The 24,124-nt window shown below is 40.3% G+C and overlaps 1 protein-coding gene across 1 annotated transcript in view; it reads left to right on the forward strand.

Moving 5' to 3' along the window:
• Positions 1-715: 715 nt before the first annotated feature.
• Positions 716-24,124, forward strand: part of CNIH3 (cornichon family AMPA receptor auxiliary protein 3) — a 51,863-nt gene continuing 28,454 nt past the window's right edge. Inside the window, exon 1 of the mRNA XM_049833684.1 lies at positions 716-1,041. Within this exon, the coding sequence (XP_049689641.1) occupies positions 961-1,041 (81 nt within the window). The 5' untranslated portion in view covers positions 716-960. The remainder of the gene's footprint in view (positions 1,042-24,124) is intronic.

A 24,124-nucleotide genomic window follows, 5' to 3' on the forward strand; every position in this document is an offset into this window, starting at 1 on the left:
TAAGAAGGCAGTGGGTACCCTTCCTTCCTTCCTTATTTTAGGTAGGCATCTCAGCAATTTGGATATTGCGTCTGCCTGGAAGTCATGAAGAGCACTCTCCCAATTTGGGGCATTTAAGAAAGGTTTGTCTTTATTTAGTCTAACAGTAAATACCTTCTTCACCTAGTGGGAAAGGGCAGGCTGATCCTACTGTGCTGAGCTACCCCGTTTCAGTTCGTTAGCCCCTGGGCTCGGTTTCTGTCCCCCCTCTCCCCGTCAGAAGGCAGCCACCTCAGCGCTGGCCTCCCCACCGTGGGTGACAGCCTGCCACCGCCTCGGCCTCCCGCCAGCCGTGCTTCCCTCCTCGGCGAGGCGAAGGCGCCTGGGCCTTGGGGCACGCCTCACCAGATCTACCTGAAGGAAAAGATAATTTAAAAAAAAAAAAAAACAAAAAACCCCCAAACACCTCAAGTTTAGGCATATAATTATTTCCTCAGGATTTGGTCCAAACTGATCCCAGCCTACGCCCGCCCCCCTCACGCTGCCGCGATTCACGACTCCTGTCAGACGCCGGCGGGACCCCGCCGCCGCCCCCGCTGAGGGGACCCGCCCCTCGGGGGCGCCCTGGCGGCGGGGCCGCCCACCGCCGCGCCTCAGCGGGGAGGGGAGGGCGGCGGCGGCCGCCGTGGAGGGGCCGGGCCGGCAGCCCCAGAAGCTGACGGCGCTGCGGGGGTCGGGACGGGCTCGGCGGAGCGAAGGGAGCGGCGGCGAGGGGCGCGGCGGCCGCCCGGCCCCGCTCCCTGACTGTCCCGGCTCTGTCTTGCGGCTGTGTGGCGCTCTCCTCCGCCGTGAGGGCGCCCGGCCGCTTCGCCGCTCTCCCCGCTGGGATTTCGGGGGTCGCCGGTCTCCCGGTCGCACGCCGGGACCCCCCCGTCCCCGCCCCCCGGGCGGCGACGGGGGTCGCGGAGGGCTCTCCCCGCCATGGCCTTCACCTTCGCCGCCTTCTGCTACATGCTGTCGCTGGTCCTCTGCGCCGCCCTCATCTTCTTCGCCATCTGGCATGTGAGTACCCCGGCCTCCCCGCCGCCCGCGGAGACCCTTAAAAAAGGCTCCAGCCCCCTCCCGGGGCGGGCAGGAGTCGTGCCGTGAGGGGAGAGGGGTGGCAGGACGGGTTGGGGTTGGGGCGGACAGCCAGCCAGCCAGCCAGCCCCGCGCCTGAGGGGCGCCGAGGCGAAGCCCCCGCCGCCGGCGTCCCGCGGCGGGAGCGGGCGCTTCCCCCGCCTGTCCGCCCCGTAGCGGCGGCGGTGCCGGGACAGACAGACCGACCGACCGCGCCGCGAAACCTCCGCCTGGGTTATTTTACTTATTAAGTTTTTACAAGCGTAGAGACCCATGGCAGTGCTTCTGTGATAGAAACACACGCGACCGCCCGCGCTTCTGGGAAGCGCTGGCAGCCCGAGTGCCGGCCCAGCCGTCTGCGTGTGGAGACCTCCCCGCGCTGCCGGCTGTGGCCGAGGTAAAAGGGACTCACGAGTCGAGCACCGGCTGCGCTAAAACATGAGACCTTCGAGGTAAGAACCAACAGTTTTTCTTGCCCGAGAATAGAGCGTTGTGAGGGAGAAACCGCCCCATATCTGATGAAGCGGTTAGGTTGTTTTTCCTTCAATAATTACTACGTTAATAACTTCTTTAAAAGTCGGATTTGAATGGGAAACGTCCTTGCCCTTCTAACGCGTGAACGGAGGATTGGAGTCCACCTCATTAATTTCACTCAAAAGTGCTGGTGCTCGTTCCTTACTGTACACTGGGTGACCGTGGTAGGTGTGAGCATGTAACTTAGAAGGCATTTATTTCTGCAGTAGTGAAATTATTCTTATGTGTGATTTGCAATTTTGTAATTTTAAGTGGTTACATATTTTGGAATTATTTACACTATGTGTGTGCTACACAAATAACTTAATGCCATAAACATTCAGGATGGAACAGGGTAAGCTGAAAAATAGAGCAAGCCTCATGAATGCCTCTACAGATACCTGATAGAATAAGATAAACACCCCCCCCCACACACACACACACCTTTAACTAACAAGCAAGGGAGATACAGAATTTATTTTTATTGAAACGAGAGTAAAGCTGCTATCTTGGTTGTATGTAGGCGTATTGGAAGTATGAAACAGATCACTCTGTTGTGAGAATTCTTTGAATTATTTTGAACTCTTAATTTGTGCAGTTACAAGTTTTTTCTAATTAATGAAACCACAGAAGTGTGATGGTAATGCTGAGTACAGTAGTGATGTCAAGTACTGCAAGGCTGAAAAGGGTGTCTAGCAGTCAACTACTGCACTCCTGTTCTCTGAAAAAGGAGTAGTAAAATTTAGATGATTATTCATGTCTTTTTCCGTCCTCTTCCCCAAACATGAGAATTCTACAGCTTCTTCAAAGGGTTTAGAGTTAAAAGTGTATTCTACTCAGACTCTCTTGCTACAAATTAAACAGTTACTTTCTTCTTTACTATCACAATTTTAATTATATTTTTTCTTAAATATATTTGAAGTCTGTTATCATCATCTTTTATCTGTCATCTTTTTCTTGGACTGAAGTTGTTGTTGTCTGAAGACATACAGTACTTCCAGCAAATCTGGCAGATTCTTCTTCCATATATCAGTTTAATTACTGCAAATTTACTCCTAGTGAAATATTTTTCAACTTTAAGTCTGTAAGCTCATGGACACAAATCCATTAGTTCTAGAGCTCCATAAGAGGCAAGTAAGAAAGGAAACCTTTTGTCGATAGGCTTATGTTTATGCGTGTTTCTTCTATCTGTTTAAAAATTGTTGAGGGGTTGAAATTGAAAATGGCTGGAAATACTGTTCTGTTGTAATAGGGCAAGAACTGGTACTGTCTTTTCTTCTAAATAGATAATATTTCTATTAAAATACATCTTCTGTGAAGGTCATAGAATAACAGATTTTAACACCCTGCCAGAATAAACTTTTAAGCATACCCATTAACCACATATACAAAATACAAGGACTTTTATTATCCTTTCTATAAGAACAGTTATAATCTGGTTTCTTATTTCTTCTAAAATGTAGTCTAACATGTAGCTTATGTATTGAGTCATAGGAGTTTCTTTTACCTTAAACATCTCATTGTGAAAATCTTCCCAAGAAACAAAACTCCTACTTCTTCCCCATGACCATTTTTTTTTTCCCACTCTGGTATGCTTGTAAGGGACAGTAAATATATTTTTAATAGGTTCTCATAAGGGCAGTGGAGGGTTTTAATAATTATATTTTCCTGTTAAAATGCTTTTTAAGTGTTTTGGGGCTTGTTCTTAGAAACCAAATGTGTTCTTTAAAAAAAACTTGTTGATTAATCCAAGCTTCCCATCATTTTGAAAGATTTCTGAGGTTCTAAGACTGAACAAGAATTTGTATTTTGTAAATTATTTTAAAGGACAAGGGAAAACAGTAGCATTTGGACTTGATATTGTTCTAACCTGAAGCTGGCTGAGGTTTGGGCAGTTATCTGGAATGAATAAACACTGGATCAAATAAAATCTCATTTTCTTTCTGCTGGGAAGTCAGATGAATTATAATTTTCATTAATATTGTTGTAATAGGTTCAATAAAAGCTGTGAAACCAAAACAAAAGAAGAAGGTAAAATGAAGATTTTTATTTTTGGAAACTGTACTTTTCTGATGCCTTTCCTCTAAGAAGTTAAAGGCTCTCTGTACATTCCTGTGCTCTGGACTCTTTGGGGGCAGACAGAATGAAATTGATCAGAATATTTTAAAGGAATTGTAAATAAAATACAGAAACTCCTTCAGACAACTGGAACATGTTATAATTTTTTTTTGATACCTCTGAGTGATCTTCTTGTATAGGTTGCCAGTAGTGTCTATCATGATCATAAAAACCCAAAACACAAATTAGATGCTATCAAAAATGTTTGTTTAAACTGCATGAGATTGATCTTAATGTATTAGTGCTGGAATTTCACTCATACCTAGTAAGTGAAAAAAAAAAAAGAGCTGAAAAATCAAATTCTATATGTATTACATAAAAAATTCTCATACCACAGAGAGTGGTATTGGTATTAAGCATTTAGGCTGTTCAGTGACCACGTTACTTCTATCTGTAATGGCACAATATTAGAAACATCATGTAGAAGTGGGTATTTTCATGCCACTGTTGTGGAAAAGTACTAGAGAATTTAGTAGAGGATGGTGACCCTTCTGCTTGGTTTTTTCTAACCAGCCTCTGGAATTTAATAAAACTTTACACTCCCATTATAGAATTATATAGGCTATTTCAAGCAACTCTCTTGGTGTTCAGAGTAAACTTCTTGTGACACTATGAATTAGTCCTTTCAAAATTCAGGAAAACTTTTCCATCTGGGGCCTAAAACTTTTCCCTGTGTTTGAATTCTTATACAGTTTGGTAAAGTTGGTTATGTTTGAAGCCATATTAGCGGAATGTATATCAGCTAAATAAGACTGTCTTCAAATGAAGTTAGCAAGTGTCAAAATGTTGAGCGAACTTTGGTGAGTGAGTATCTTGGGCGGGGGGGGGGGGGGGCGGGCGAAGTAGTACATAGAGATACTCAAATCAACTGTACTGAGGTATGTACTGCATGTGACTTTAGCTGCAGAAATGTAGTTACAATAGCACTCTCCTTTACTAGCTGAGGTATCATTTAAATGTGTTTTGGCCGAGGTGTCCTCTCATCTGGACTAATGCAGCTGAGCATATTTCAGTGCAGTTGCGTGATACAACTAACAGCAGAATTTGGTCTACTAACTACATAATTTTATATCCTCACCTGATCATGTTGTAAACTCAAGAACAGAGTATATGGTCGTCTCACTAATGATCACAGATGCTTTGTTTTGCTGTCCTCAGCTCTTGCTCTTCTTTATGAACAGCTTTTAACTAATCAGTTTTACTCCATTCCTAAACTATGTTGAAATAAGATTTATCTTTCTGTTAACATTTAACTGAGCTATGTCAAGTCTGGTTGAACTCCTAACAAGATTTGACATACCACGTTCATTTCTAGTGTAGCTCCACTGAGTTGTGTCTGAAGTTGACCAAATTGTGGTTTATTTGTCATCACTTAAAATGTGACATGCTTGCATGAAGTCTTGCAGCACTATTATTCTCTTGAAATACATTGGTTTGGGGTTATCAAAGTCCTTATCTTTTTTAATATTTTAAGATGGAATTATCTGCTTTGAGATTTGTTATTTTAAGGAAAGCTTTTAGAAAAGAGCTTTTCAAAGTGTTCCATTTTATAATACCACAGTAAAACAATTCATACGTACCTAGAACATTACTGTTTAAAAAAAAAAGAATTTCTGTGGTGGGCCATCTCTTTTTGAACTCATACCAGCATATCTTTGAATGTGTGCGACTGCTTCATAAACAGTAGTACTTAAGAATTGCCAGAAAGTATTAGGAGTATCATGCCAGTGAAAAAATTAATGGTGCCAGCCTGAGAAGTTGTGCCAAATTGAATGCTTTTTGGAGTATTCTGATACAATTGTGAATTCAAATGAATCTGGGAGCAGCTCTCTGGCATAATGAGTTGTGTGCACTGAAATTGGTGACAGTTACTTGAACTAAGCATAAGAAGAATAAAGCAGCAGAGCATGGAATTTTTTTTCTTTTTTTTGTTTTATTCTGGTGTCCCCCCCCCCCTTATTTTTCTTTTGAAGTGGGAGGATAGTATTAATACTGATAAATTACCTTAATATGACTTTGGCTTGACTTAACAGTGACAAGTTCACAGGTATACTTAAAAACAGTGGGAGGCAGTGATTGAACAGAATAATACAGGCTAAGATTGACTTTTAGTTTTAAATTAAAGCATCTTTTTTTGCAAACACGAGGGAAAGAAGCCCTTGGAATCTATATTCAGTGCTGTTTCTGCTATTGGATTTGTGTATTGTATTTAGCAGACAGCTTGAGTTATCTATGCCTTGTTTTCTTATTTAGTAAGTGTGGGTAATAGTACTAAACTCCAAGTACTGCATGTCATTTTATTTAACATCTATCCCTAAAATGCCTTTGCTTTCTGACAGAAGGTGCTATGTACATATAAGATGTTGCCACTTCTGTTATTTGTCGCTGTACTGTCCTGGTGATGTAGACCGTACTTCATCAGTACTCAAGTTGTAGTAGCTTAGGTAAAAAATTCAAAAGCTCTCCAAGAGTTATTATATATGTGGAATTTTGTGAGTATTCAGTATCTGACTCACTTAGGCTTCCTCATAGAATTCCTAGCCTAATTTTTTATAAATTGTACAACCTTAATTTTGAAGATACATAAAAAGTACACAAGAGAATCATTTTGAGCTTGGGTTGACAGCAAATTCAGATGAGCAAAGCACTTTGATCACAAAATAGGTTTTATTCTGTCAATGTTCTCTATGTATCAGTGTCTTATTGTTTCTGTAACTTTGGTTTGGAGGATAGCTATCTGTCTTACCTGAAACCAGTAAAGAGATCCATGAGTTCACTTGAACCCGTGCTTCTCTTCAGTAAAGGCTGCCAGTCATCTCATTTTAACCTCTTTACAATGCTTTAGAACCTGACTTGAAAAGAAAGTAATTTCCTTACAGACTTGTGGTCGGGCTTGAATTTTCTTTCAGCTATCGAAGTTCACTGCTGTCCTTTAACGAGTCATTAATTCAGTTCTCTGAGAATATTAGATAATTATGTGATTAAAAATAAAATCAGATTAAGGTTTGATGAACAGGAGCACAAATGCTGTTGTGGTATGTTATACATATTTCTTGAAGACATTTTTTCTTCTCTAAGTGGCTAAGCACATTGTCCCTGAAGGTTTCATAGTCCTGACAGTTTAAGGAATGAGTCTAATATTTCCACTCTTTTAAAGACAGAGCACAACCAGACTGGCCTAGCTATAACATAGCTTGACAGTTCCCTTACAACTTTTCTTTCAGAAATTTGTCATGTTAATGCTGACAGACAGATATTAGGCCAGGCAGCACAGGCTGTAGAACAAACTGTATTTTATATATTGGAAAATAAGTATAATTCAGTTTAGTTACCTTGTCATGCTTAAATAATAATTAAAAAATCGTAGAAGTCTTTGGGCTCTACCACAGACTTAAATGCTATGGAAAGATTAAATTGGGTTTCTGTGTATGCTTGAACTGTGATGATGAGATTTATTCGGAGAAAGGTATTAAATTGTGAGTGGTTGCCACTGGCTGTAATTCCAGATGATTCACAAGTCACGGTGACTCCATTATCTGTGTAAAATAAATTATTTTGTGGAGTCTCATGCTTCTCACAAAAACGTGCAGAGAACTATTTGAACGGTATTTGGTTGTCACATATCCGATATTTTTTTGGTTTTAAGATTAGTTGGAAAATCTACTTACTAAATGGATTTCATATCCAAATTGGTAAATAATGTATTTCTAGTGCTTTTTTCAAATTGCTATGCTTGTTAACAAGCAAGGCAATATAGCTGTCATATTTTATTAGACCGTGAGTACAGCTCTTAGATTGAGTCTGAGGCATGAAGTTATAGCTCGTTACATGTATTTGTTTGTTCAGCCACCACATTCTACATTAAATCACATTTAAAACATTGATTTCAACCCTCAGACCTCTGGCTTAGTTGATTCCCCCCGCGCCAACATAAATATCCTTTTATCAGAATATTTTTCAGAAAGAGGAAGAAACTCAGCAGAGAATAAGAATCTTTTCCTTACAGATACTAGACCTCTCTTTGACCTGTTCCTCTTCCTCAGTGCCTCTGACATGCCATTCATTTATAACCAGCGTTGCTGCTGACAGCTGGAGGTGACTCTACCAGGCAATGAAACTAGGTCTCACTTAAGTCATAAGCTGGGGATACTGAGAGACTTACTCTTCTGGAGATTGGTGGTTCTGAAAAGGCTTCCACTTTCTGTGGAAGCAAAGTATCTCTCCCATATAAAACAGGTAAGAATTATTATTATTTCCATACTGCAAAGAGATAGTTGCTTAAAGTCACAGGACAGAGTCAGCTGATGAGGTAAAGGTGGAAGAATGTCAAATACTACTTGATTTACTACATCAACCTCCAGTGTTTCACAGTTGGAAACTCCCATCAAAAAAATTCAATTTGTGACCGTGATGCTGTGCAGAGAGCAAGATGCAATTTTATTGAAAGAATCGTTCTGATCAGAATACCCAGTTCCTGTTAAAAGAAATAATAACAGGTTCATAGATTAATTTTGATTGGAAGAGACCTAGGAAATCATCTAGTCAAATCTCTTCTTCAAGGTGGGCCTCGTTTCAATGTTAGGCCAGGCTGCTTTATGGACTTCTCCAGATGACTTATGAGCTCTTCATGGGTGGACAGTCCACAGACTCTCTGGGAACCTGTTCTAGTACTTTACTCCTCCCACTGTGAACATTGTTTTCTTACACACAGCTGTAATTTCTGTGGGTGCACCTTCTGATTTGTGTCTCTTGTCCTCTTGGTGCATGCCCCTGAGAAAAGCTTTGTGCTGACTTCTGTCTAACCCACCCCAGGAAACTGAATGAAGTAATTGGATCCCACCATAGCCAAACCCACTTCCCTCAGTTTCTCCTTGTATGTCATGTGCTCCAAACTTCTTTTGTCCACCAGTGTCGTGGTTTAACCCCAGCCAGCAACTAAGCACCAGCTTACTAGGGAGAAAATTAACTCTATCCCAGCCGAAACTGGGACAGCCAGAATGGCCAGGTCCTTTTCTGCTTGGTTGCTCCCAGGCTGTATTGTTTCATGTGGATAGTCTATCCCAGGTTGCAGGACTTTTCCCTTGTCTTGGTTGATCATAGCGAGGCTCTTGCTGGCTGATTTCTCCAGCTTGTCAAGGCTGCTCTTAATGGCAGCTGTGTGCTCCAGTGTGTCAGCAGATCTCCCCAATCTGTAAACTTGCCCCATCTGTTTCATCTTCCACATCATTGATGAACATGTCAGACAAGACTTGCTCCAGTATTGATACCCAAGGAAATCCACGCCTAGCTGGCCATCAGTCAGACTTCAAACCAGTGACCATTACCCTTTCAGTCTGATAGTACAGCCAGTTTTTCACCTTGTAGTCTGCCCATCCTGTCCCCCCCAGTTTGAATATGAAACTTTTCTGCTGGGACACAGCATCGTCCTCTTGCTTAGTGTTTCATTGTGTGCCCAGGAAAATTCAGAGCAGCGTCAATGCGCTTTGTGAAGGCAGGACAAAAGTCTATATTTTTCTCCACTTCCCATTGAAAAACTATTACTATATAAAGAAATGATTTATTTTAGGAATGTCATTGTGAAAAGTTACATTAGAAGGCACTGAAAAAAATCACAAAACATTTACAATGGAAGTAGGTTTTCTCAGCAAGATACTGCAGGAGTGCTGAACTTGCAGCTCTAGTTTTGATAATGTGAGCACATGAAGCAGAACATAAGGGAGATGAAGAAATAGTGCCTTCATTGAGTTGTCTCATAGTACACTGCTTGCAACTCCTCACCAACTCAATAGGTCATGAAAAATTTTTGGATTGGTTTTGGGTCCTTTTGTATTTCTATACTTTTGCGGGTCATGTCATATTCTAGCTATCAGTGTTAGATTTTTTTTTTTAATATAGCTGGAAGTCTAAGCTAAGCATATCACTGGAGGAACCGAAGTTTAAGAAATTAAGGAGATCTGCAGTAAAATTGTGAGAATTACTAAGTTATAGTCCTTGTAATTCTCTGATAACAGATACGGTGCTAGTACCAGGCATTGTTGATACAAGCACCCTTTTTTTGAATAGAATGACACTTGATTTTTTGAATGCATTTAAATGCCAACCATTTCCATGCTGTGACTCACTGTTTCAAGTGTTTGATTGTTTAGTCAATCTTCTGCTGCATTATTATTTTATTGCGTTATGAGTTCTGGCTAAATAGTTCACACTGTATCACCATCTAATGCCTTGTACATTCACAGAATGGGCATTTATAAGTAAGCATAATGAAGGCTCTGCTGAGATTCATTTGATTGCGTGTTCTTCCCTCAGTATTATATAAACACTATTAGCAGATCCTTTAGAAAATTGATTTTCTGATCATTTAAGTGGCAGGCCTGTTTGGAACTATGGTGAAATGTATCCTTAGCCTTAATCATGCTCCTGTAATTAAGCTAAGGAGTTTCATAAGAACATAGGTGAACAGATGAGGATACTTTTTTGGGCTGCTGTTATTTTACTCTCAAGGTTTGATCATTTTTCCTGCTGCTGTATCCCTTCCCCTTGCCCTGTTTCTGCAACCACAGCTGTGTTGCTGCTGTATTGCTTCACCTTGCCTTATCTCTGCAAACACAGCTGTGTGTCTGATGGCTGTTTCACATATGTGTGTGTGTGTGTGTCTTGGCCTTGAAGTTATTTCCTCCAAGTTCTGCCTGACCTCTTTCTGGCAAAGAATGAGAACTTGGGAAGATCTTGAATCTGGTCATTCCTGCATTAGAAGAGCCCCTCTTCCCTTGTCCTGCCTCTTGCTGGTGCAGCTGGGCTCCTGCTGTGCCACTGGGAGACAGGGAAGCACAGATCCAGCAACGTTTCTGCCTGCTGCCCTGCAGTAGGCTCCTCTCTGAGACTGCATCAGTAGGGCCCCACTGTTGAGTGGGTAATGGGGAATAAAAATGGTGTAGGAAGGGGGGAAGTGGGACTGTGAGAGGGAGGAGTTCAGGGAGAAGGATGTGAAGGAAAGAGCAAATGAGAAGAAGAAAATATATGTATGAGTAAGGGACTAACAAGAGGGAAGATTGAGAGCACAGAATTCTTGTTTGGGAGACTATTATTTGAGAAGAGAAGGCTGCCTAAATCCAGAAGGTATGGTTGAATTCAGGTGGTGGACATTTTTGGACAGCTTGTGTAATGAGTCTTCTGTGTGGGTACGGTGTAATGCGTGACATGCTTGAACAGATTTTTTTAGCGACAGAAGCCAGATGCCCTTATGTGTTTCCTGGATTTTGGCGAATGTGCATAAATCGCTGCTGCCAGGAATGGAGAACACGAGAGAGGGGAAAAGAAGTAGCAGCAGCAATGTGAAACCTGTGAGGAAATGGAAGAGAACTCAACGTAAGGACCATGTCAGGGAAAGGAAAATAATACTTCTCCCAAGCATATACTAGTGTAACAGTAATTTAAAATGTCAAAATAATAACTTGTAACAATATGTAGGAATCTTTTGAAAGCTCAGGAATAGAATAAATTGTGGTGTGGTGATAAGATTGGAAACTTACTTAGAGACAGCAAGAGCCAACTGGCCAGTCTCTCATCCATGACTTTTATCTTACTGATACTGAAAAGAATCTTTTGATGTCATTCTCTTACCTCCTTTGGAGCAAATAATTTTTCTAGTTGTATCTATTCTGGCACATTTTCCCATCTGTTTACTACCCTTTCCCTGAATTTATTCTGCAGAAACGTCCTGTTTATTTCTAGCTTGGGATTATCAGCTTTGTGCTGTTAACTAATAGAAGTGCTTCAGTTGATTTTGAGAATTTTATGAAGATGGAGCTTTGTGGCTTCAGTGTGTCTGTGCCTTTCTCCTCGCATATCCCCCATACTGTAGGTTTGATGAGAAGAAAAAGACAAGTAGAGAAGTAGCATGAGAGCACATTGCATTTAAGGTGGGGTAAATTAGAAATTATTTGTAATTTTGAGGAAAAACAAAGACGGAAGAATACACCCTCTCACATCTATAGGTAGTCAGTTATATTGCTTCCAGCCAGAATTAACCTGCTATTGGTCCAATGTGACCAGACTACCACCCTTCCTCCTACCTTCCACATCTGGCCAGCCTTTTGTATTAGGTCTTTCACCAACTCACATCTAGCCTGTCCTTGGTTTGGTGTGGAAAAAGCTGGGTAGTGAAGAATTTTGCCTATAAAAGTAGATGATGTACAAATCTGTAGCAATGAATCTGTGATATAGAGGTAGTGAGAAATACATCTTAGTTGTTTCATTTCTTATTGTGCTTTCTTAGTTGGTACGGAGTTTAGTATAAAGAGCAGCAAGGGCAAAGCAGTGCTCTCTCTTGTGCTGAAAGCAGAGCTCCCCAGCCTCTCGTGGGTGTGGATAGAAAATAATGCTGTTTTCTTCTCACCTTAGTTGGTTGAGAGGTCTGCAAACCAGTTCATCTGCACTAGTCGTTACCTGAATCAGAGGTGCAAATCTGAGGTCAACACCTCAGCTGTAAAGCTTAGATCCAAACTCCCTGTCCTGGTTTTGGCTGGGATAGAGTTAATTTTCTTCCTAGTAGCTGGTATAGTGTTATGTTTTGGCTTCAGTACAAGAAGAATGTTGATAACACACTGATTTTTCAGCTTCTCATGCTCAGCCATCAAGAAGGCTGGAGGGGCACAAGAAGTTGGGACAGGACACAGCCAGGAGAGCTGACCCAAACTGGCCAAAGGGGTATTCCATACCATGTGATGTCATGCCCAGTATGTAAACTGGGGGGAGCTGGCCTGGCAGGGGGGGATCACTACTCAGGAACTAACTGTGCATTGGTGGGTGAATGGTGATCAATTGCATTGTGCATCACTTGTTTTGTATGTTCCAGTTATTTTATTATTATTAATGTTGTTTTATTGTTATTATCATCTTCATTATTAGTTTCTTCCTTTCTGTTCTATTAAACTGTTCTTTTCTCAACCCACAAGTTTTACCTTCTTCCTTCCGATTCTCTCCCCCATCCCACTGGGTAGAGGGGAAGCGAGTGAGCCACTGTGTGGTGCTTAGTTGCTGGCTGGGGTTAAACCACGACACTCCCATAATTTGCTCTTGACCCATTGAAGAGATCAAGACTAGGGGTGAAGCTTTGGCCTAACTTTTATATATCTGTTTGTTCAGTTTATCTGCAGATATGGTCTTTGTTTGCATCCTTTCCAGGACAGAAGAAAAAGCTGGCACAAGAGTCTGTATGACCTTTGCTAGTATGCCCTTTCTTAGTTGCTCAATGTGTGGCTGTGACTGGGAATCCACGGTGTAACAGATTGTTTGTTTGCTCTTCAAGACAGTCCTGACTATCAAATCAAGTTAGTGCCTAACTAACAAATGACAGCATTTGTGGTACGACATGTCAATTTGCTGTCACTGGTCCTCTCTTGAGTTTGGGATTTTGGTGCTGAACTGAAGAAATCAGAAGTGGTTAGATACTGAACTGTTTAAAAGGTTTTGATCTTGTTGTCTAAATGGAGAAAACAGTTTGTTTTAGAAAGAATCCACATAAAATACTCCATTGCATATAGGAAGAGGAGACTGTATGCAGGGCAGAATATTGGCGGCATGCTTGTGTCAAAAGTACAAGAAGTGTGGGAGATTTATATGCAGTTCCCTATTGCTGCAGAGATGCAACCTGTATTGTCCGTAGCCTACAAAGGTGCATAGATTTTGGGCCTTTTGGGCTGGTGGAATACATTGCCAAATCCTGTGTAAGATTTTATTGGTAGAAGGAGAAGAGCATGCATACAACTGCTTGGGAGTGCCAACTTCATACCTGCTGCCTTTGATTCAGACCCTGACATTAGCTTCACCACTGACCCATAGAGTCTCCAGACACAGATATGCTGCTAAATGGAATGGCCTCACATTGTATAAAATTCTTACATAGAAATGTAAGAGAAGATCTCTTGCCTCTGTAATCCCTTCAGTGAAATGTATATTTATGCCTGGTAGCATGATACCAGCAGTGGAACTGACACTGTTACCCATGTTTCAAAAAAATGAGTAGCCTGATGGTTCAGGTTCTCTTGTGAGAGATAGAAGACATGATTTTTTTAAGTCAACTGAGGCAGAAAAATTGTTTCTACCACACTGAATGTAATTAAACTTAAGTAACGCATCTCCATGTACATGCAAGCTTTTTTCTGTTCAGAACAATGTGGTGTATTCACCAGTTTTGTTGCTAATTGAAAATGCAGGTTTTTTTTTCTTAATATTAGTAATAACTGTTGGTGTCCCTTTAAAGAAAAAACATTGAGGAGTGTATTTGATTCACAGAATACTGCTACTTCCTGAATTGTTTCCCTGTGCCAAATGCAGTAATGTGAGGTTTTAAAAAAAAAAAAAAAAAAATTAAAAAAAATTGCAACAACAAAATTATTAAATCCTTTGGGGCAGGAGTGAAGCATGGCAGTCTGGACTTACCTTAAAAATTCCTCCTCTGCTTGAGGTCTGTTTTGAAATGTGTTCTAGCTGCAGGGAGCAAAACTATTAGCCTATTTAGAAGCAGGCTCTGTACAGCTATATTAGCATCATCCGTCCTCCACAGCTTGCTTGCTTGTCTTCCTTCTTTTAATGAACTGCAGTTTATATTTGCACAGCTGATTTTTTTGCCTGGCTGGATTTCAGCAGGTCTAGACTGGAAGACAGTGAATGGGTATAAAGTTGTGGTATAAGCACGGGTAATCTCTGAACTCTGTATTTGGGGAATAGGTGGGCTATTTGTCTCTCTCCTGAAGGACAGGGTTGGCATCTTTCAGTTTCAGGATAACTGGGGCACATATTTCGGTGTCTGTAGTGAGCAAGTGAAATCTGTGTCCAGGATCCTGTTGTTGGCCAGTAAAACTGTTTCCCCTTGCAGTTGGATGAAATTATTTTTAAAAGCCTGTTTAATAGCAATTGTAGAAGTCTGTCAATAGATGCTTGTCAAATCATCCCTCTGGGAACAATTTGTTTGCAACAGAATTTTGCAGCTGCTGAGGTTTTTCAAGTGGTTTTGTCAAAACTAATAACAAGAAGTGAATTCTTTACATTCAGAAATCAGGTTGCTTTTTCAAATTATTGTCTGCAATGTTGAAATAATAACCAGTAACTCCTGGAGATAGTAAGTTTCCATTCAAATCACTCAAAGCTCTGTACAGTATGGTTGTATTCCTGAAGATAAATTTCTTTTTCACTGTGTGGATGGAGTCTTTCATTCTTGTACTGATAGGTGAACTGTTTCAGGTGACTGCCAAATAATTATTCTTAGTGGTTTCTCCTGCACCTCTCTGCAGACTTGGAAATCTGATTTGGCATAGCTGAAGCATTAATACTGCTTTTGACCATCTGAATAGTTTTTGTTGGTTTGTTGTTTTTTTTCCATTTGTATAGTTTTTGTTTATGCAAGGGAGTACAGTGGCATAACTATAACAATGCAGACTGGTATGTTTGTGCACATGTGCTCTCAGCAAGAGAGCCTTCCTCTATGGATTTTCATCAATATTTAATTAGAGTAGTATTTAATTAGAGTAGTACAATTATACCTCTACATTTCCACAGGTACATAGGAAAGCCTTTTGAATCAATTTGCACAATAGAGATTATGTGTCTTTTAATTTTGTATATTGGAGTTGCTCTTGGAAAAGACTTAGGATCTGGCTTCAATACCTGAGAAATTACAGTAAGATTTTCATGATCACTAAGTTAGCTTAAGCTTTCAGTTAGAGCCTAAGAAGTTTAAATTGTGTTGGCCTAAATGTAACATCCTTTTACAGACAAAAGAACTTCAATAAAAAATGAAGACTAGGTGCTCAGGTGTATGTTTGTGCAGCCCTGGATGGAGCCACAAGAGCTTTGTTTGCATTGACAATGTGTTCAGATTTCTGCGTGGAGAGTTGTTTTAATAGTGGCAGCATATGAAATTCAAGTTAAGTAGAGCAAGGAAATGCCATACAATTGTTAGTGTGAAATATGACAAATAGAACAATTTTCTACCCTTGAGTGATTTAAAACCATTTGCAATCTTAATCCAAAAAGGCACTGCTTAAAGCAATGTTCTGCTCTAGAGATGAACAACAGCACAATAATCAGACAGAAATGCATAGTTTCACTTCTCATATGTTACTAGTCTACTGACAGTATTCTTTGTTTCCCCTAACATTTTATATGGTGCAGCAATCCAGAGGCTTTGGTTCTTCTGCCACTGATTCTGTAGAATCATTTACTTTCTCTGAGCTTCATTTTTCCCCCTGTATAACAAATGGACATGATATTTTCCTTGGATTTGTTAAGGCCTTCATTGCCTTGAAAGGAGATTTATAACTGTAAAGCATTGTTACTTATTATTGTTTACTTTTATTAATAATGTGGTGAATTAATAAGTGTAATATTCAGAAAACTAAATACATTGGCAAGAGATAAGAGAAGAAAGGAATACCTTTCATCTCACTTTCCTCTCTGCACTTTATTTGGCTGTAGTGTTGTCATCATAACCAACATTTCAGATACACTGGTCTGGGAAGTTACCAAGTTACATGGGCAGGTATGAAAAACCCCAAGATTTAAGCCTTTTTTTCTTTTTTAATAGGAGATGTTTAACAAAAGGATATAGACAAAGAATAAAATATGGCTAAAAGGATAGAATTATCTGGCCTTTGAGGCAGGTTGCCCATCCATTCATGCAATTTTGAATGATCTTTCTAAGCAACTCCTGTCTGTCACTCTCTAATAGAGAGAAGAGCTCTTCATACTAACAGAAAGTCAGGAGGGGTGATTTCCACTAGAGTTATACTTGACAGTGCAAATATCACTCCGAATTATTTTGCTTTATGTCCTGTCCTTGCTTCATTGGTCATGTAACTGCAACTTCCAGAGGGATTTAAGCCTCACTTTAAATACAATCAGGGTGCAAATGTGCCCCAATATGGCAACTTGAAATAGCAGGCAGGTTTGTAGCTGGGATCATATGGAGAAAGACAGAGAACTAAGTCATATGAGATAACATTGAGACATTGACTGATATACCCATGTGCTGATTTTGGCTGGGATAGAGTTAATTTTCTTCATAGTAGCTAGAATGGGGCTATGTTTTGGATTTGTGCTGGAAACAGTGCTGATTACACAGGGATGTTTTCATTCCTGCTGAGCAGTGCTCACCCAGAGCCAAGGGCTTTTCTTCTTCTCACCCCACCCCACCAGCGAGGAGGCTGGGGGGGCACAAGGAGTTGGGAGGGGACACAGCCGGGACAGCTGCCCCCAACTGACCCGAGGGATATCCCAGACTATACGATGTCACGCTCAGCAGATAAAGCTGGGGGAAGAAGAAGGAAGGGGGGGATGTTTGGAGTGATGGCGTTTGTCTTCCAAAGTCACCATTACATGTGCTGGAGCCCTGCTTTCCTGGAGATGGCTGAACACCTGCCTGCCCATGGGAAGTGGGGAATGGATTCCTGGTTTTGCTTTGCTTGCATGCATGGCTCTTGCTTTACCTATTAATCTGTCTTTATCTCAGCCCATGAGTTTTCTCACTTTTACCCTTCCAATTCTCTCCCCCATCCCACTGGCAGGGATTGAGCAAGCAGCTGCGTGGGGCTTAGCTGCTGGCTGGGGTTAAACCACAACAACCCATCTGGCTAATGGGGAAGTGCTGTTACAAATATCAGAGCACTTGCTGTGTTTTAGAGATAAGCAGTTAAAACCAGTCAAATAAAGGGGTGAGGGAAGGAATATTGTTAAGGATAGGCAAGGATTAAAGGTTTATTCTTTGATACTAACATGCAACATGGAGTTGAGTATTTCACCAGTTAGGGTAATATATCCATGTGAAATTACAACATTAGTAATGTTTAAGCTGAATGATGGTTTTTGTCTTTCTGACTTTATCTGCTACTTTGTCAGGGCATGTATGTTTAAACTTTCACCTATTTTGCAGTAGTCTGCCTGCTACAAAGACACAGAGGTATTGCATCGTTTGTGCATGTCATTGGGAGCTAACACTATATTCTGAAAGCTTGTGATGTGAACCAGGCAGGCAATATTTATTAACTCTGTTAATACGTTCCTTATCTGAAGTACAAACCCACATAAACACTGTAGGTATTTAGCCTACAGGGCTTTCTAACACCATTCTCCTGAATCTGAACTGCTATATAAATAGGAAGATTTTAGTGCATCTTTGGGTTATCTTTTCAAATAAGGGATATTGAAGCCCATAAATGGCAGTGGTGATATCTGTCAGGATAAAACTCTTTCCAGTTTCTGGATGATGTACTGAGTTCCGTTACTAATTTGGAAGCTTCTGACTATTGAGACAGTTCCTACACCTGCCATATATAAATTCCTGCAGTGTGGCTTTGATGCAGGGGTGCAGAGTAGAGCTGTGTCAGGTCTCTCTGCTTAATCAGTTCCTAATCAAACTGAAGCTGTTAAGATGGAGTCATATGGGTAGCGTGCAAGCAGCTTTTCTTATCTCTTTGGCCATAGCTTGACTGGGTAGATTTCCCTGTCTTCTGAGTTGTCTTCAGAGGAAATTCCTGCTGCACTTGCTTGTCAGAGAAACTTCTTCTCTTGGGATGCAGTACTAGGCACAGAGTTCTTTTTGGACTCGGTCCTTGCTTAGATCAGCAAGGGGAGAGTGTGATGTCCCCTCAGCCACAGAGAACTGAACCTGCTGGAGAGCCCAAAACAGGAACCTTATTTCACCATTTTTTATTTCTCTGCCATTCATTATTGTGCTGTCATATTATCCATGGCCCTTTCCTCATGTTCATAAGGATCTTCCTCCTTCTCCCTGCTGTTAGAAGTAAGGGGTTAATAATGCAGGGATAATTTGATACATGGAACTTGTGTATAAAGGCTCTTAAAGAAATTTGGCAAGAAAAAGGTTTTGACTTTTTTAAAAAAGGGATTGGTTAGATCTAGTTGCTCTTGGCAGGTGTCAGTATAAAAAGCTCCAGACAACCAAGAGTTATCCACTATTTTAGGAAGAAATGAAGTAGAGATTCAGTGCCAGCATCGTTTAGGTCTGTTATTAATTCACATACAAGGGCTGTAATGCATAAGATTTGTGTGTGTATATGTGTGGGTTTGTATGAATGTCAGTTACCATGAGCTGGGATGGAGTTTCTGCTGAATTGAAGACAGATGGTTTTGGAGTCATGCCAATTTTGATGCAAGTTCCAGCAAAATAAAACTTTCTCATTTTACTAAGTAGCTGTTGTAATGAAGCAGTCTTGCCAATAATATACATGGCTTGTGTTATCTCTGAACAAATTTAAAAGTTAGGAGAAGGCTCCCAGCTTTCACAGCAGGTTTGTGCTGTCTTCCAAATGGAACAGTGAAAAGGGAAATCATATGCCTCCTCCCTGTTTTAAAAATAAGCTTGGTCTATTTACCACTTGGATCTTCTGATGCGGTGTCTGCAGAAATTGGGGGCTGAAGCTGACAGCCCAGGAAGCTGAAGCTGACAGCCCAGGAAGTCCCCTTCAGTTCTCTTTCTTGAATTCTGTGTTGACAATTAAGTGACAATATAATGGTAACACTTAACTGGCATTACTGTTTCATTATAGGACAAACGAGATTCTTTGATCTAGAAAGTAAGAGAAAATGTTTCAATCTCTACTAAGCAGTGTGTTTTCTTCAAAATAAATACAATGAAATATTGAACTATGTCATGTAATCTGATTTGCCTAAACCTAAAATAAATTCCAAAGCAAAAATGTAGTGTTGGAACAGATTTTTGCTTTTCATCTTAAATCTGGAAATTCTTTCAGAATTTCAGTTTATTGGAAATGTTGGAAATACTTGTTCTTCTGACTCAGACAAAATACATTATATTGAAAACTCTGATATATACACCAAATCATCTTCTTACTAAAAAGAAGATCTGATCGTTTGTGCTATTTAACAAAATGCTAGTGTGCAGGATCACTGGTAGCTATTCTTTCTGGATGAAATAGCAGGCAAAAATAGCCCCAAAACATTTCCTTGGAAGTTTGTATGTTTTTTGACTTCGATTTCTTGGTCAAACTGTAGCTTAAGTTTTACTTTCTGCTGCCTTAAATCTTCCAGTACTGCAGTTCCAGTATGTATTTCTTCATTTTCTTCTCTGTTTACATAGTACTGATAGTAATGATTAGAGCAGCTGTATGTTCCCCAGCCCCTGAGCAAGTAAATATTGGTGAATCTGTACTATGACACGTTTGGGATCCCTAGTAAATTGAAGTAGTTTGTTTTATGAAGAACTATTACTTTGTTGGAGATCTCTTTACACCCAGAAAGATAGTCACTGGGGGCATGAGTGAGAACAGCTTTGTAAACTTGTAATACTGCACAGCTCCAGCATTTTAAAGTCAATACGCTTTAGTATCTAGCTCACTGAAATACTGAATTTACTATAGTTACAGTTGTAACCTTAATGAACAGTTTTGTACTGTCTGTGGGTCATAGGTTGAATTTGTGAACCTGAACATGAAGCAGCTCTGAGGCTTGCCAGAAATGTTCATGAGCTGTGTTAAGTACAGATACAATACTGGGTACAGACCACGAGTCTTAAGAACCTGAGTGAAGAGCACCATAAATACTCATCTTACTAAGTAAGTACAAAATAAGAATATAGAAATTCCCTCTTTAAGAAGTGAAAAGCAGAGAGTTATACGGATCTGGATATTTTCTGAAGGGTTTGAAAGTTAACCCCAAGACTTAGAACAAAGATTGTTTTTGAGCTTCCTGTCAGCATATATGATGATGCTGTGCAGCGTTGGCCTCTGGTGTTTAGCCTGTTTAATTTCTTTCAAATTAACTTGAGCGGTAACAACCTCTTTTGTCTCCTGTTCTGAAGACAGAAAGTGACTTGTGAAGGGAATCTGGGAGCTACTCCTTTGCTGCATGTCTACCCAGCTCCAGGTGTTTTTAAAATGTGAATCAGCTGATAACCCCTCTGTCTAAAGGCTTTGTCCATATTCTTAACTGTGAGCCTGCATCCTTTCCATGAAGTTCATTTTCTATTTAAGTAATAATTATAGAATGGTTGTAAAGTGCATACACACACATTCTGGATGTTTTCCTATCACTGCACCTTCTTGTATTTATTTGATGCCCTTTTCTGAGGGGCTACAGGTAGGTAATAGAGTGCAACAATAGGCTGTGGGTTTTTTTGCAGTAGAAGTTAAGTTCTGTCTTTTCTGCCTTCAGAGGCTGTGAAAGTTGTGCTGTGCAGCTTAGTGGCAATCAAGGTGTTGTAGGAAGACATCGATTTATTACAATACAATATGAAATGAGAGCTGAACACCATTTCCTCTGAGCAGCCAGCTCTTGGTTTCAAGGCCTTAAAAACCCCAGCCCATCAGATGTTTAGTAACATTTAGTAAAAACAAATAATGAACAGTACACTCAAGCACTGGCAAGTAAAAAAAAAAAAATATTTCCTGTCATAGCACAACCTGCATTCCATCCTTTTCCTGTGCTAATGAACCAAAGTAGGCCAAATTGCTCTCTGGTATACTCATGTATAGTTTAGTATCATATAACAGGATTTGTTAGTATCACAAGCAGAATTTTTTCCCAGTAATTTGATTTCATTTTTTTCTTATAGCCTAATGTCAGCACTTTATGATATTCTCAAAAGAAGATTGTCAGGTTGATTCAGACCTGGTTTCAGTCATCTATGATGCTGTGAGTGCTGAATTTAACAAAAAATGGTCCTGGTGAGGGGGAGGAAGACCTTACTTAAAAAGCAGTTTAAATCACACATCTACATTACTTGACATGTCATGTATGGTCTCTGGGCTGTATCACAGACTGTAACATTAATAAATTACTTTACAGTTAACACCTCTTATGATTTATAGGGTATTACTAGAATATTGAAAGTATTGTGACTAACAGCCACTTAAGCTGAAATGACCGTTCTCATTGGAGATCACAATGGAGAGGTCAACTCAGAGGAACCTTTACAGAGGGGGAAGGGTTTTCCTTGCTGTGTTTACATTGCTTGGTAGCATGAACCAGATCAGTTCAACCAGAAGAGAAAGAGGAACACCCATCTTGAAAAAATGTTCACCAACCACACAGCTAAATTTCTTGTTCAGATTCCTTTCGTATCATGATAGGAATTGGGTAGCAAAACCTGTGCTCTCAGTCTGTCACTTTGTTAATGTCACCATTCTCTGCATCTCTCTATGGGCTCCCCTTACTCCATCGTGTCAAGGCAGTGACTTATCTTCCATTTCAGGTCCTTTTGCATTCTTTTGTGACTGACACTCACACATTTTGTCATTTGCTGCTTTTGCTCAACAAAATCCAAAGTAACTCGCTCATCTTGCATCAGCATGATTCAAACATGATAAATATTCAACACTATTTCCCAAAGACAGTAAATACGTCTATACAGCAGTTGATGGGCAGGCATGAAGTTTTGGAGCACAACATGCTCCTAAACCTGTCCACCTTCTGTCCATGTGCTGACTTGCAGACAGCCTATGAACTGCTGGTATGGGTGCTGTGAAAGCTGTGTGAGAGAGTGGAGGAGTAGACAAATGGTTTAAATGAACCATTAAAGACAGTTCCCTCAAGATGGGATTGTGGTGCATTGACAGGGTGGAGTCAAGGAAACATATGTTAAGTGTTACTGTTCTGTTCTGTGGTTAGTGTGGTTGTCATCAAGTTCTGTTTTATCTTAACTTTCCTGAGATGCCAATAAGCAATAATATCCAACTTCTTTGCTGTCACTGAATTCACACCCACACCAACTCCACTGCCACCCTAAAACATCACATTCTCAATTAAAGTATATTTCTGTAAGAGCTTAGTGATTAAAAAAAAAAAAGTATCTTCCCTAAAAATGAGAGATCATAATTCATTCCTATTATTAATAGGTGAAATTTTCAGTTTGATGGGTGTATAAGCATAGGAAGAAAACAAAATTCAGGTTCAATCTTATGCGAATACTTCATTATTCAAAGCTGTTATTGTCTGGAGAGATGAGGACAGAGAGTGTGGATAATGAAAACAAATTTTATAAATATCATTGCAGTTGTAGCTGTACTGAAACATACGTTGTCATCACAATCTCATCCGTTCAGTATGTGTTTAAACTGGGGCAAACTCCTTGCTGGCTTATACTTGGAGTTTTGAGATTTGTAGATAGTGTGAATCACCAGAAGACGCAACCAGTATTTTCATAAACCTTTAGTTTTGTCAGGTGGATAACAGCCACAAGTACACGTCTATCACAGAAAAAAAGCACGGCTAGGGCAGTGGCAGAGCAAAATTCCTGCAATGTTTCACAATGTGGAATCACAGGGAAAATTCCCCAAGTCAGAAGGTAGTTCAATATCCATTGCCTATTAAATCCCTGGCCCCACTGTGCAGTAATGATAAAAATTATTGCTAAAAATGACACTTTTTTTTCTGATAGAGCTTTGTAGATAGCTTGATTTTTTTTTTTTCCTTGGCATTCCTAAGTAAATATCAAATGGTCCTTATTGTCTTTCTATGAAGCTGTGTACAATGTTAATGTTTACTAAAAGAAATAAACTTCTCCTCTGTGTAAGATCAGTCCCTGGCACATGTTTCCAAAATGCTGTCCACTTAGCTACCTGTTTAGCTTTGTGACTAGAGGCTAGTCATTTTTCTTTGCGGCTGTCTGCTTATTGTGTGGCCTTTGGAGAGATGGGGTCGCTGATGTCCACGCAAATGTATGTTTTGTAGTCTTAATTGCCACCCTGGATCAAATGAGATTGGACAACTAAAAGATAGTGACCAGTTTATAAAATACATTCATTTATAAAGGTGTAATGATGGCAATTCATGTGGTGAGGTGCCCTGACTGGGATCTATTACATTGTTTCCCTCTAAATGATCTACTCTGTCAAGTTGCTGATAAGTGTGGCAATTTTGGAGGTGAAACAGACCTTGAGAATACCCGGATGCTGTGGCAAAGCATTCAGCAACTCTGGTCCGCTGATGTATGGGAAACAAGTAGCTGTACTGCATCCAACTGAAATGTAAATGGGTGGAAGATTGTTTCTGTAAAGTATGCCCGGAGTGCTGCATCTCCTGTGAAAGCATTGTGAAATACTTAATAGAAACAAGTAGCGAGTTATTTGTTTTTTGTAGGGAAGAATGGCAACTCCGGCCACACAATGCCCTAGGGCATTAAACTGCTGCAGAAGGCTAGTTATAATTCAAAGAGGAAGATGTTTACTAATTAATTATGTAAACCATGCTGCAGCACAACCCAGCCTTATTTTCAGAAATACAATATAATTTGTTGCACAGTTACGTAGTGTATTTTGAGCAACCGCCAATCTTAAGAAGCTACAGCTTTGTTTCCATCATTTCTCAATTGCAGTTTTAGAATTAGAACACACAACGTTGTGAGATTTAAAAAAAAAAA

Source organism: Accipiter gentilis, chromosome 30, assembly GCF_929443795.1.
Source record: "Accipiter gentilis chromosome 30, bAccGen1.1, whole genome shotgun sequence".
Taxonomy (NCBI): domain Eukaryota; kingdom Metazoa; phylum Chordata; class Aves; order Accipitriformes; family Accipitridae; genus Astur; species Astur gentilis.